Genomic DNA, 13,488 nt, shown 5'->3' on the forward strand with positions numbered 1-13,488 from the left:
GCCTCGTAATAAAAATCAGAAAAGAAGTTGGTACATCCTAACCACGCATTTTAATTCGCCGTTTGACTCATTTTTATACCAATTCTCAGTATCACTCCGTGAAAACAAAAATTATTCCATTAATTGGTGGTCTGCAATGAGATATGGGGGGTGGGAAACATGACCTGGGATCAAACCCCTGCTACATGACCAGCCTTTTGCAAGGGTTTATGTCCCCTTGCGCAGGTGGCTAACAAAACAGTGGGACGGGGAGAGGGGGACAGCCCTGAAATGCACGCATTTAGTGGTACTGGCATGAAAACGGAGCAGAGATGCGTGAAAGTCATGGTTCAGCTCCAGCTGGACTGGCCTGTTGGTCCGAAACCATACCAGCCCCGGCACTTCAACCATATCCTCCTGCCTTGGAATGAGCCTCAGGCACACAGGCAGCTCCCACAGCTCCCTCCTGAAATAAATCACCTCTGCCACGCAAACCAAAAAGTCATTATCAACCTGAATTTTACCTGAACTTGCACTGCGCTGAGACCCGACAGTAACAGAGCTAATAATTTTCCTCCTGCTTGCCAAAGGGACAACACATCCTCAAATACTCTGAAAACGTTTAACGAGATACTTCATGCAGTTAAGAGTGAACCACAACTAACACATAACTAATATTTGGGGTACATGCAAAAAACGGCACAGAAACTCAAAAAATCATACAAGGGCACGTTAGTAGCATGAAAAAGAGGGGTTTACAATCTTCAAGTCAGCAAGGGCAATAGGGTGAGGTGTACGAGGTGGCACACAGCTTAAGAGAAAAGGAGAGACAATGAAAATAGATCCTTCTTTTTCAAGACAAGATAGGAACGGATGAAGTATTGATACTTTAGTAAGGCAATACCGACACATCTGTCTACATGCAGGTACGCAGTTGCTTGGCAGCTTAGACGTCTCACCAGCCTCACTGTCTCTGCTTTGCTAAGCTTCAAGGACACCAGCCCTCCAATACATTTCACATCAGTCAGCTTTCCACTTGCGCTTGGAAAAATGATGGCGATGAACATGGGAAGTTCAAAGGGCAGTTCAACAAATCTACAAAGTAACAGCACGCTGCTAGGACACTGCTCCAAGGCCTTCCACTCTCTCCTGCCTCCGCCCGGTAGATGCAGCGTTTGGTATTAAAATAATTCTCCAGGATGTTTATGATCAGGGGTTGGGAAAACTCAAGATCTCTTCTGTCATCATATAAGGGAAGTGAAGATCGCTCAGGGCATGTGGCAACAAAACGACGACTCCGTGGGGGGAAGGGCAGGACCACCCCCCACCCCACCCCCACCCCCCCAAAAAAAAAACACAACCCAAAAAACCCCAAAACAAAACACAACAAACAGAACCAAAAATTGTCTAACCAAAATTTGCAGTTGAAACTTCAAACTGTAGTGAAATAAAAATTAAACTCCCAACATGATTTCTAACAGGAATTTCTCTAGGCAGGTCAATGCCCTCACGCAGACCCACCCGCACAGCTCATACTCAGTTTAATCACTACCTAACTGTCACTCTATATTCTAACCCGCTTTGCATCACATAGGTATCGAGTCTTAAGGCAATGTAACATCACAAGTTCTTATCATCCGATGTCAATTTACTCCCCTCCCAATCTGTGTGCACCTCTTTATTTTCCTAGAAATAAACAGTATCCCCGAAGTCCTACAGTAATTTTAAGAAGAAAACCCCAGAATAATGCAAATGTGCCGTACCAGGTCCACAGAAAACTATCTAACAAGTTCAGAATGCTTTAGGACAGTAAAGAGACAGTGGTTTCTACCAACTGAACTTCTGCCCCAACAACAACAAAAAGGAAATATGTAGCTGTTTTTCCTTCTTTGACAGCAGGGGGAAGGAAACACAGGTACGAAGGTACGGAACGGCAGAAAGGGCAATCTAATTGTGATTGGACATTTTGTCCACACAGTAGTCCTAAAGGTGTGATTGAAAATAACCTCTCAAAGACTAAGCCTATGCAATGTTAAGCGTAAAGAACAAACGCCGCTATTTAGCAGCAAATTAGTGACGGAGAACAAAATGTTTGATACCACAGCTGCACATATGAGAACTTAGCTTCTTGCTCTTGGAAGAGGAGAGGAAACAAAAATGCATAGGTCTGTTTTGAGTATTGACTTTTAATAGCTTGTTTCTCATAAGGGAACAGGGGACGTTTTCTGTTTTAGAAATACAGGTATCAGTTGAGCTTTAAATACAACCTGCTCCTGCCAACAGGTCATATACATGATTTATTTGGCTTCAGCTTTTGTTTTTATGCATTAAGCAACCTTCAACCTTCTTTTGTAATACAATATATAGACAAATTTAAGTACAGTAATTTACTTAGGTAGGTATTTTACCGTCTTCACATTTTTCTTGACATACTGGACAAAGCGATACACAGAAGTCTGCCCCCAAGCCCAGGTTTCATACAAAGCACGTTGAATACTGCTTTCAGTGGCAGACTCAACTTGCTCCCACATTTAATTTGCCAAATCTATAGAAATAGATCCTTTGGGAATGTCAGTAATTATTTCCAACTTTGTCCAGTGACATTCAAATGCTCAGGCAACTACTGGCAACTTTCTTTTTACGGTTACTACAGATGTTGCATACCGACAGGAACAAGAAAGTTTTAGAACTGGACAAGCTACAGTAATCCAGGTTTTGGCAGGAGAATTATATACAAAAAGGGGACTTTATATATAGTTTTCAATCTGTAGTTTCATTTTTTCAAAATAAAACCTGTATATATAAATGGATAACATTCATGATCTGTATAACAGTTGCTTTCTGGTTAAAACAATATATTTAGACAGAATCTCACTTTCTGTTTTTCACTTCGAGTATGCTAGCCGGTCCAGTCCTTTGGGGAAAAAAACTTCCATTTTTAAATCCTTTAGGATCCATCAGATTCATTATATGGTAATGACTTTAACTGATACAATATAGTATATTATGAGGTGAACTGAAAGGGATTAGATATCGAGGTATTGGTTTGGGCGCAGTAAGCCAAACAGCTGTTTAAACATGATACTACAGCTGAAATAAGTCTCTGTCAGAATAAAAACCAACATTCATGAAAACAGCAGCAGCCATCAAAAACATTCACAACTGCAGGGATTTTTTTACCATGTGTAATTTTGCATATGAGAAGCCACAATAGTTAAAAGCAAAATTAAGGAAAAAAATACCACTATAGTCTTGAATTTAGTAATGTGAATTGTCACTCTTATAGCTGTTTATAGAAGTGTACTAAAAAAATTTACTTAAACATATGAATTTAAGACTTTCACTTTATTCAGCAAATTGGTTTATTTACACAATGGGGAACGCTGGTTGAATGCTGTCAACGTAATAAAAACAAATCTAACAGAGACAATACTGAACTCTCTCTATGTATTCATAGCAGAAGTGACAAACTATTTCCTTACCTGTATCAGGAACATCAAGAGCAACAATGGGACAGTATCATAGGACACTGATTTAACAATAAACCACAGAGGTCCAGTAATACTATGGCAATTTACTCATGTATTTACTGACTTTTAAAAAAAAAAAAAATAAAATTAAAAGTCAGCAATACCCAGTATAAAGTTCTGTCAATTATCAGAGTCAAACTCTGATGCGTAGGTCAGTAAAACCTTATCAGATCATCCACAATTCATAAAGTGACCTGATCTGCTTCAGGCCACTAATACAGAAACAAAATTGATGAAAACAGATTACCCTCTAAAAGGCAACAATGATCTGATAAGGGTTTAACGTAATGGAAGTTTAAAAAAAATTAAGAATTGCAGAGCACAGCCCCTATTAGAACAAGCTAACTTTCCAGACTTTCAAAAAAGACAAAAAAAAAAAATTGAGAGAAAAAAAAAACCACTTCAACATGAAGCTACCATACAAAGTTTTTTTGTTTGTTTTCCTTTTTTTGTTGTTTTTTTTGTTTGTTTGTTTCTTTTTTTTTCTTTTAAGAGTTCAGAGTTGCAATTTAATCCTGGCTCTTTAGTGAGAAGGACAGTTTTGGCCTAGACTTCCCTTTGCCCAGGATAATTTTTTGCTCTTCCTTTTGCTGACGTTGTCTCTCTTGTTCTAGTTTCATCCTCTCCTCATGAATCTTTCTTTGTTCTTCAACAATTTTCAATTGTTCTTCAGCCTATATATGAAAATGGTAGAATTTAGGCCAGCATATTTTGTAGTCATAAAAGCAATTTACAAGTCGCTATTAACTTCCAAACAGGTCTAATCCTGCATAGGTATGTAAGCAGTTCTACCTGAGCTAGACACCATAGTTGGTTTCAGTGAAACTATTTATAAAACGGTTATTTGAGCTAAGTTTAGAAGAAAGACTGAACATTTTCTACAGCTAGTGTATCAAAGTCTTGAGTGCAATGTTTTTCAGCATTGCTTTGCAAACAACATGTTACGTTTTAATTAAGGAAGTCAGTGTATATATAAATTCCCCTGACACGTGTCAGATGAAGGCACAATTTAATGAAGTAACAGACCTTCACAGGTCCTCCCCACTCCAAAACCCATCTAAAAACCTCTCCTAATTCAAAACCATCTTTACTTGATTTCTAACAAATCAATCCTTACACTGTCTTATGGTTCTTACAGCTCCTCCAATGGTGTCTTCCTAAAGGTGTTCATTATGTCAGTTAATACCTTAAATTTTCTATTTGTCCTGTTTCCAGCATAAGAGGTTGGGAAAGGAGTAAAAGAGAAAGAGCTCTACAGCAGATGTAGTTCAAGCGAACATTTTTAAGAAGCATCATCTTTACCTGAAAAAGGTGTAATTACTTGGATAATTGAAACCAATAGATTTCAATCAGGATTCAGAAGAAGCTTAGTTTAGCTTATCATCAATTGATTAGAATCAGCTAAATCATACTGAATGTTCCTATGAGGCAGGCACCTGCTTAAGTAGGCTTGGAGACCAACATAAACTAGACTTTCATAACTGAGACATCTTAAGTGTATGCTGAAAGTCCCTTTCAGCACTTCTACATCACCATGATACGAGCCTCAAATCCAGTTTGTACTTGTCCTGCTCAACAAAACAGAATTAGTCACTTCTGTTCTAGAAGCTGAACATGTTTGCAAACTTACTTCAACCTTCCCTGTGAGATACTGTTAAAAACATACTTTTCAATTTCTGAAAGCAGCTATCTTTCTCTAAATTAACTGCACCTGAACAATTTTTTCAGACTAGTGTTACTGCTAAGGATCTGGTCTCTTATGCTTGAGGAAAGGAGAGCAATGCTACTGACATAAACGTCAACAGACAAGATAAATTCTAGAAAGAGTCGATTTGTTTAATTGTGTTGCAAATCAGGCAGAGAGACCTGTACTCCTCTACAGAACTGTTAACTACATCTTCACATACCAGTTTAGCCTGTGCTTCTGCAATTTTTCGATTATTCTCTTCCAGTATTCGCTCTAGTTCCTCACGCTTTGCACGCTCTTCTTCCTAAAGGGGAGGACAGGGCAAGATGTTAGTAAAGTAAAATACTCATTTATGCATGTTCACTAATCTTTCTCAGAATTCTTTTGTGAACTGACTTAAAGTGGCAGCTTTACAGCCACCAATTTTGTCTCACAACGGTAAATTGCGCAGCCACTAAATCTGATTTCTAGTACTCAATCTAAGTCATCCCGCCCAGTCCAAACAGCAACCGACTAAACCCTCCCTAATCATAGAATCCTGACAATTTATTACTAGAATTTTAATATCACACAAATCAACAAGGACAACTACAAAAACTGGATAGTATTTACCAAATTAAAAAGTAATATAGAAAATATAAATAAAGTGAATAGTTTGTCTCACCAATTAAGTATACCTACGTATTTCTTTACCTATACTCCTTTAATCAGCATTAAAAGTTGAATATTTACTGTCTTGTCCAGTGTCCTGCAGAGTGTGCTCCTCGGCTGCCATACGCGCCAGCTTCCTCTTTAAAATGATTTGTACTGTTAGCTTGGCAATACCTGCATCAGCAGCTCAACCATTTATAAAGAAACAACATACAAGGAAGGCTGAGCTGAGGAATGCAGATGTTTATGATAAGAAGGAACAAAAATATGTAAATCATTCCTAAGGCAAACAATTAATAAGAAAAATACATTTACTGTTAGTGAAAAATACAAATGGTAATCCATACTTCATGGAGCTATGGGCTTCTTTCATGGGGAGAATGGACTTAACATTCAATATTTTGACAATTTTAAGACAGCTGAAACTGTCATTTGCAGTCTGAACTTGGAATTCAGGAGTCCAGGGAAGGCAAGATCAGGAAATAAAGCCTTGTAATTGTTGTTTTCTTGGTGAATTTTATGGAACTCTGTTATGCAACTCATAAATATGAAGACTGCGTGAAAGTTTTTGAGGTGTTTCAGTTCACATAATATAGATCCGAATTATTTTAGTATTTGGAAGATTTAAAGTTAGCCAGAGGTTTGTGTCTGTGTAAGAAAAAAAAGTTAATACGAACAAAGCAAGCATACGAAGAGAAAACTTCTTACTATGACTAGTAACCAGCTACTAGCTAGCACACTTCACTCCAGGCATGGAAGTTTATTCTGCATTATAAAGAACCAATGGGACTTCTTCACATCACATTGACAACGGCAAAAGTACTTTTGTTAAAAAAAAGTCATCCATCTGATCAAATGAAGACGTCTGTACATGAAGCATTTGCTGACTATAGACATCTAAATTCAACTTCAATTCTTACATAGTCAAGGTTTGAATTTGCAAAACGAGTGTAATTTAATATGCTTAATATTTGTTGGAACTCAGTGTTCTGTTTTTTTTTTTTCTTTTAATTTAAAGATATTATGTGACAGACAAGTCACATTTAGTATGAAGGGGAAAGCTTCATTGCTACTGTCTTTCCTTTTGTAAGCCAATCAAAATATTAATTTGAAATAAACTGTGTAGGAGGTACAGAGTGAAAAAGACATGTGAGACTTATGACTATTCAGCACAAATTTCCTTTATGGTTTAAAGTTTGTCTTGAAATTTCTGGATCCTGGAATGATTGGTGCAGGCAGGCATCAAAGCCTGTAGTAGCAAATTACTGTCTCACAGAAAGACATTTTCAGCTTCTGCTCCAGCTGCTGATTAAAAAAAAAACAAAACCAAAAACCCAAGTCACATGTTCAGCTTGACTTCAGACAAGGGCAACCTGCTCTTTTATAACTTCTAGGGAAAAAAAAAGTAGTTGTTAGTAGTTATTAAAAATGGATATAATGATTTGGACATAGATCCTTCATGAAGACGTGGATGGGCTTATGCTCGAAGTCCCAGAATTAGTCCAATGTATGCTCAAGGAAAATGTTCATTTTAAATGAAGAGTAAGAAACCTATTTGTTAAAGACAGGTACTGCAGCTCACTGCTGGACCCTGCTTTTTGCCTGACTGAAGGCAAAAGCCTCTTACAGTCTAGGTAAATAAAATGAAACAAATGAAGGATACATAATTACAGATTTTCAATACCCTTCCCCAAAAATGAAAGGACCGCTGATAAATCCTGCAGCCATGGCAAAAGTTTCAAACAATTCTGAAATATGTAGGTCAGTTCCATTAAAAATCAAGTATCCTTGTTCAGGTTTTAGGAGAATAACTGTTTAAGTATCAGTGAGCTCCTCTGAATAGGCTAGAAATTAAGTTTCGCAGCAATGCAAGTTTATATGAGAAGGGAATTAGATTTGCTGTATTCCATCTCTTTCTGAACCGAACAGGAGGCACAAACCAACACTGAAAGTTTTGCCATGGACTGTCTCTACTTTCCAAACGACCGAGCGTTACCTCTCTGGCTTTTTGTGCTGCAAGTTCAGCTTGTCGCTGTCGCTCGAGTTCTTCGAGCAACTGTTTTTCCATGATGCGCTTAGCCTCCTCCACCCTGCGGAGAACCTCTCGCTCAATCTCATCCTTCCTTTTCTCCAACTCTTCTTCTACACGTTTAGCCACAAGCTCTTCCACTCTTCGAGCAGTTTCTTCCTCTATGAGTTTCTCTTCAATTTCTTGTTGACGACTACAAAATGCAAACAGCAGGATTACTTTTTAATCAATAAAAAATGGTTGCACTGAAACAGTCTTTCAAAAACACAGCATCAGCCACACTACTGAATCACTTTTATAAAGTTTTATACCTTACAGACACAGATTATATATTTAAAGAATGTTTTGCCCTACATCTAAGGAAAGTGAATATTCAGGCAATCAGTGTTCCTACCACAGGGAACCCATTCAGACCATGCCGTATTTAGCATCTCTCCATATCTCAAGACACTAAGCTTAAGAAAACAGCTTATCATACTACTTCCCGAACATTTTTAGGGGGGCGAAAGAAAAGAAAAAAAGTAAAAGACCCCACCCAACTTTGGCCATCCTTCAGGAATCTAAATGGTCTCCATTTTAAGCCACATCTTGTAAAATCCTCTCTTAAATCCACCACCTCAGATTACTAATCTTTAATAACTAAAATAGAAGACAGAAGCAATTAAATTTGCATTTTGAACATTTTAAACAAGAATTCCAAGTGTTGTATCTGTAATCTAGTTATTCAATCATTTACCTCATCAAATTTCAAATACCTCACCTCTTCTTAGGTTACTTATTGCAGCACTCTTTTTCTACAGTAATTATCAATAAAAATACCAATACCAAGCACTAAATAAATCCTTGCAACCTTTACAGTTTTCCATGTTCTTAATTTTGGAAGTATTTTCAAATGTCTTTTTGTCTTTATTTTGTTTAGCAGTAACAGCATTATCACTCAGCCTGATCGCTGTTGTTAAGTTTTCATTAAAAAGGACACTAAAAGATTAGATCAATTTGCAAGTTTATTACAAAAGGAAGAAAAAAATTCTTCTGGGTAGTAATCACTAGTACAATATGGCAATTAGATATCGAAAGGCCAACAAAAATGAATACTGTATAGCTATGTTTCATATAATATTGCTTATTTAGAATCATTATGGGCTTTGAGGAGAAAGCTGTTATTTTAGCCTTGAAATTGTACTTCACAGAATACTTAAAATGGAAGTTCAATCTTATAAACTTAACTTCTGGTCTGTCAGCACCAGAAACCCATGATTTAGAACAACTACTACTGTTGTAATATCCTAATATCATGTCATTTTCATAATGTTTGCATTTTCTTATTTATCTTGAGAGATAAATGTTATTTATATTGAGAGATATAAAAACGACCTTTAAAAAAGGGAAAAAAGTGTTACAGGTTTACAAACTTTTAGTCTTCCTAGTGTACAATTTGCAAACATGCAACAGGATATAATAAAGATTACTAATCTAGATAAACACGTGAAACACAGAGGTGAAAGGCTCCCAAATTCTCCCTGTTCATATATCTTCTTTTCAAAAGTGTGCCAAAACAAATGGGTAGTCCGTCTCCTTCAGTAAAAAGTTTTGGTACCCCCAACTTAAACATTCAGCCCCAGAAGACAAATTTTATTCTTATGTTCCTCAAAAGATAGCAAACTTATCCAGTGGCACATTAAGCCAGCATTCACTTTTCCTAAAACAACACAAAATACCTTGAGGTAACTTCTGTCAGAAAAACACAAAAACAAGACTACCATAATCCAGAAAAACGCATCAACCCCATTCTGGTAGCATGCCTCTGCCAAGCCACTACTACCTACAGTCCTTTTTGGATGAAAGGTAGAAGAGGGGTCAAAAGTTTAAAAACAAATTTTTGAACACCCTTTATATACTAAATAACCTTTTAATTTTAAAAGTTTTTCATCCCTTTTATGAGTATCTATTTAGGAGCAAGTACTCTCACCTTCCTGTACTGATACAGCTTAGCATACATAAGTGGCTGTCCTACAGGAGTAATTTTTCAGAAAGCTCAAATTCGCATGTTTTATTCAACTATTTTAGCTTTACGTTTAACATGACGGAAATCTAGAATAAAAGTTAGATAACTGAATAAAGATAGTACATAGTTACAAAAAAACCCAAACCCTGACACTCATGTCTGAAATTTTCAAATATCCTCAGCAACTGACAGGTACTCTAATTAAACACTGTGCCTGCACACGTTTAATTCTTCTCACCCCAACAAATTCCATTCAAATGTAATTAAACCAAACAAATATATCTTTTCACATTCATAGGCAATGACAGTATTACAAAGATATAATAACTGTTCAATGTAAGCAAGCACATTTCTTGAAACACTAGAAATAGAAAGAAGTGAAATAGAATAAAGTAAAACATTTATTCTCAAAGTTCATTTGTAAGACTACCTTGTGCCTATGGATAAAGATCACATACTTCCAAAGAACAGCTTTGAGTTTATCAAGAAAAATCAAATTCTAAACAGATGAATAAATCTCAATTTATTCTGATTTAGTCTATAGTTTATACCAACTACTCCTTGGTTGGTTGTTTTTTGTTTTTTGTTTTTTTTTTTTTAAATTGCATGAACTTACAGTATTTTATAAAAAAGTATAAGCTTATCATCCTGACCTACTGAGCCATGACTTCAGAGAAACAGGTAAGTCATTAATGTAAAAATATTTTTAGTATGCTCCATTTACTTCTTAAAGATTAATTTTAGAAAATCTGCAGAAAACAAACTGCTTACGTTTCAGCAGATTTCTGGCGAAAAAAATGTCACATTTGCAAGGCCTTTATAGAAAAATAGCATTATAGAAAGAAGCAGAAGTTAGGCCACGTATTAAGATTTGAATAGACACAAGAAGAAAAAGTCACTTTCAATCTAGTTAATTCAGTCAACAAGACTTTCTTTCCTTCACTAACGTAAGTATATACCAACATATATAACACAATTTACAGATGGTTTACTCCAACACCATAGCCTTCTAGTCTATTCAGTTTTACTGCTTTTTCTTTTTGAAATTTAAAGCGTATTCTAGAAGCACCAAAATTCTATACCAAATCTTTTCCAATATTGTTTCTCTCTCAAAAGTTTACTGTTCTGTTGCAAATCACTCAAATGCCATATTGCTTGTATACAGACTTCATCAGTGTTTTAAAATTTCAAAGCGAACTTATATTTCAACTCTATTTTCCACAGTAAGTTTTCTATACATGTTGCTACATCTAACATTTGAGCACTCCACAACAAAAAAGTGATCAACTATTTTAGAGGTATTATTTAAAGGTTAATTATAAACACTTCATTTTCCACAGGCACTTGAACAGATTCCCTCTTTCAACTTTTAAAACCTAGACACAGACTAACCATAAAATTCTCCACTAGGACTAACACCACTTAAAATTTGAAGTTAAGTAATATTTATTTTCTTATTTGGGTAACATTCTCTCTCTTCAATCTTTAAATCCATTTACATAATACTTAAAACAATACATATGAACTAAAATAGCCCAGAATAGTAAGATAAACTATTCATTGTATTCTCAAATTGTTCAACGCATTTCAATCCTTCATGCCAGATATGCACGGAATATTTTTATTAATTCAGGTACTGAATAAAACTATAAACTCAAAAAGCTTCAACATTTTCATGCGTGTTTGTGTTACTATACAAGTTTTCAATGACATTGCTGTCAAATTCTGAAGTTAGCAAAGGAGACTACTGAGAAACAAAAATGAAAGTGACGACTCAGGATGATGATTAAAATTTCGTTAGAACAATATCGCTGAAAAAAATTCAAAGCTCCCCCTGAGAATTAACAGAACCACTTGGCTTCACACATAGAACCAGGTGCTATTTCTGGATTCAGTGGTCCAACGAGCAAGGGTACCATTCAAGGATCAAGAATCACTATATCACAACTGTTAACACTGTTGTTATCTCTGCTGCATAAAGGTCTCTTTCCTCACTTAACAATATTGCCAAAACATCTTAATGCACGTTCAACGTTCATTAAAATCGAATCATAGAATGGTTTGGGTTGGAAGGAACCTTAAAAGATCATGTAGTTCCAATCCCCATGCCAGGCAGGGATACCTCCCACTAGACCAGACTGCCGAAACAGAATTTATCTCTCTCTGTAGACCTCATAAATAACCACGTTCCCCACAACGAGAACTCAAAAACGTTTTAAATGAAACAAGTCACCGAATCTCGGTACCTCAATTTGGCAAGAAATTAAAAAAAAAAAAAAGACCACTCAAAATCCCAGTGTTAATATAATCGTTGCGTAGTATTCCTTAAAACCCTAAATCGAGCAACTCCAGATGCCTCCGCTCGACGCATAATAAGCTCCAGGCACGGGAGGGGAGGGGCAGGCAGTGTGGCAGCGCAGCACAAAGCCTCCGGGCCGCGGAGGCCTCCTCTACAGAGGGAAGTTTCCGACCAGCGCCGGAGAGCAACGGCGGGCGGGCGGCGAGCGGAGCCAGCGGGCGGGGAGGCAGCCCGGGCGGGCGGCTCCCAACGCACCTGAGGGAGCCGGGCGTTAAAAAAGGGAAGGATGGCGGGAAAAGAGACAGAAGCCAGGCCTCAGCGAGCGCCTCAACGCTTGTACCCCAGCGGCAGACGGCCCCCGCCGGGAGGAGGAAGGCAGCAGGGCACAGAGCACCTCCTTCCCTCCCCCCTCCCCTCAGCACCCCCCCACCCCCCCCCCCCCGCCCCCAGCCCAGCCCTGGGGCTCACATTTTCCGCTGCCGCTCGAACTCCGCTTTTTTCTCCTCCTCCTCCCGCTTCTGCTTCTCGTCCAGGCTGCTGCGCTTGCTCACCGTGCGCCCGAAGATGTCGATGCGGTCGGGCGGGGAGGAGGCGCGATCGCGCTCCCGCTCCCGGTCGCGGCGGGAGGAGGGGGCCGTGTTGGAGCGGGAGCGGGACCGGGACTCCCGGCGACGGTTCCGCTTGCTCTCCCGGGACTTGGAGCGCTTCCGCGCCCGCTCCTTCTCCCGGGAGCGGGACCGCGACCGGCTCCGGTTCTTCTTGTTGTGCTTGGAGCTCTTGGTGTGTTTGGAGCGGGACGAGCTCCGGCTGCGGGACCGGCCCATCCCGGCAAAGGAGAGGAGAGGCCGCGCCGGCGACCGCCCGACCACCCCCCGCCCCCTTCGCTAGCGGCGCCCGAGAGAGGTGCGAGGAGGCTCTGCACGCATCGGCGCCGCCCGGGCGGGCCCCTCGTCCTCTCCCTTTCCCCTGCTTTGCGCTGCGAGGAGAAGGAGCAGGCCGCGAAAGCGGGAGCGAATCCGGACGCAGGCAAGATGGCGGCCCCAGCAGAGCGGTGACTCTCCTCTTCCGCCCCACAATGCACTGCGCCGCGGTAGAGCCGTTTGCTCCCCCCCCCACCCCCCTTTTCGGCGTCGCTCCGCAGGTGCACGAAAGCACTCGGTAACTTTCGGCAACCAATGGCAAGCGGCGCCCGAGGAGGGAACCCCGGCAGGCAGCGCTCCTGCCCCGCGCATGCGCGCAGTGGTCGCCGCTGCTGCTGGAGCAGTTTTGGGGAGGTTATTTGGCGCTGGAGGGGGCTGAGGGCGCTGG

The 13,488-nt window shown here is 39.4% G+C and overlaps 1 protein-coding gene across 2 annotated transcripts; it reads right to left on the reverse strand.

Annotated features, from left to right (window-relative positions):
- Positions 1 to 3,305: 3,305 nt before the first annotated feature.
- Positions 3,306 to 13,276, reverse strand: ARGLU1 (arginine and glutamate rich 1). 2 transcript variants are annotated; one of them, XM_063337401.1, is made up of 4 exons: positions 12,649 to 13,273; positions 7,844 to 8,069; positions 5,417 to 5,500; positions 3,306 to 4,183 (listed from the first exon to the last, which is right to left on the reverse strand). In XM_063337401.1, exons 1-4 carry the CDS (start codon positions 13,002 to 13,004, stop codon positions 4,019 to 4,021), a joined length of 831 nt encoding a protein of 276 aa, XP_063193471.1. In that variant the 5' UTR covers positions 13,005 to 13,273; the 3' UTR covers positions 3,306 to 4,018. The 2 variants fall into 2 exon arrangements, 1 of the variants encoding a protein (XP_063193471.1); XR_010071438.1 differs by having other exon boundaries at positions 4,118 to 4,183; positions 5,417 to 5,986; positions 12,649 to 13,276.
- Between the last annotated feature and the right edge of the window lie 212 nt (positions 13,277 to 13,488).

Source organism: Chroicocephalus ridibundus, chromosome 1, assembly GCF_963924245.1.
Source record: "Chroicocephalus ridibundus chromosome 1, bChrRid1.1, whole genome shotgun sequence".
NCBI lineage: Eukaryota > Metazoa > Chordata > Aves > Charadriiformes > Laridae > Chroicocephalus > Chroicocephalus ridibundus.

Excerpts from the sequence above, each read along its gene's own strand:
- ARGLU1 (XM_063337401.1), bottom strand. The coding sequence starts at position 13,004 with ATGGGCCGGTCCCGCAGCCGGAGCTCGTCCCGCTCCAAACACACCAAG. Across the intron at positions 5,501-7,843 it reads CAGCACAAAAAGCCAGAGAG|GAAGAAGAGCGTGCAAAGCG; the intron begins GTAACGCTCGGT and ends CCTCCCCTTTAG. Across the intron at positions 4,184-5,416 it reads CAGAAGCACAGGCTAAACTG|GCTGAAGAACAATTGAAAAT; the intron begins GTATGTGAAGAT and ends TTTCATATATAG.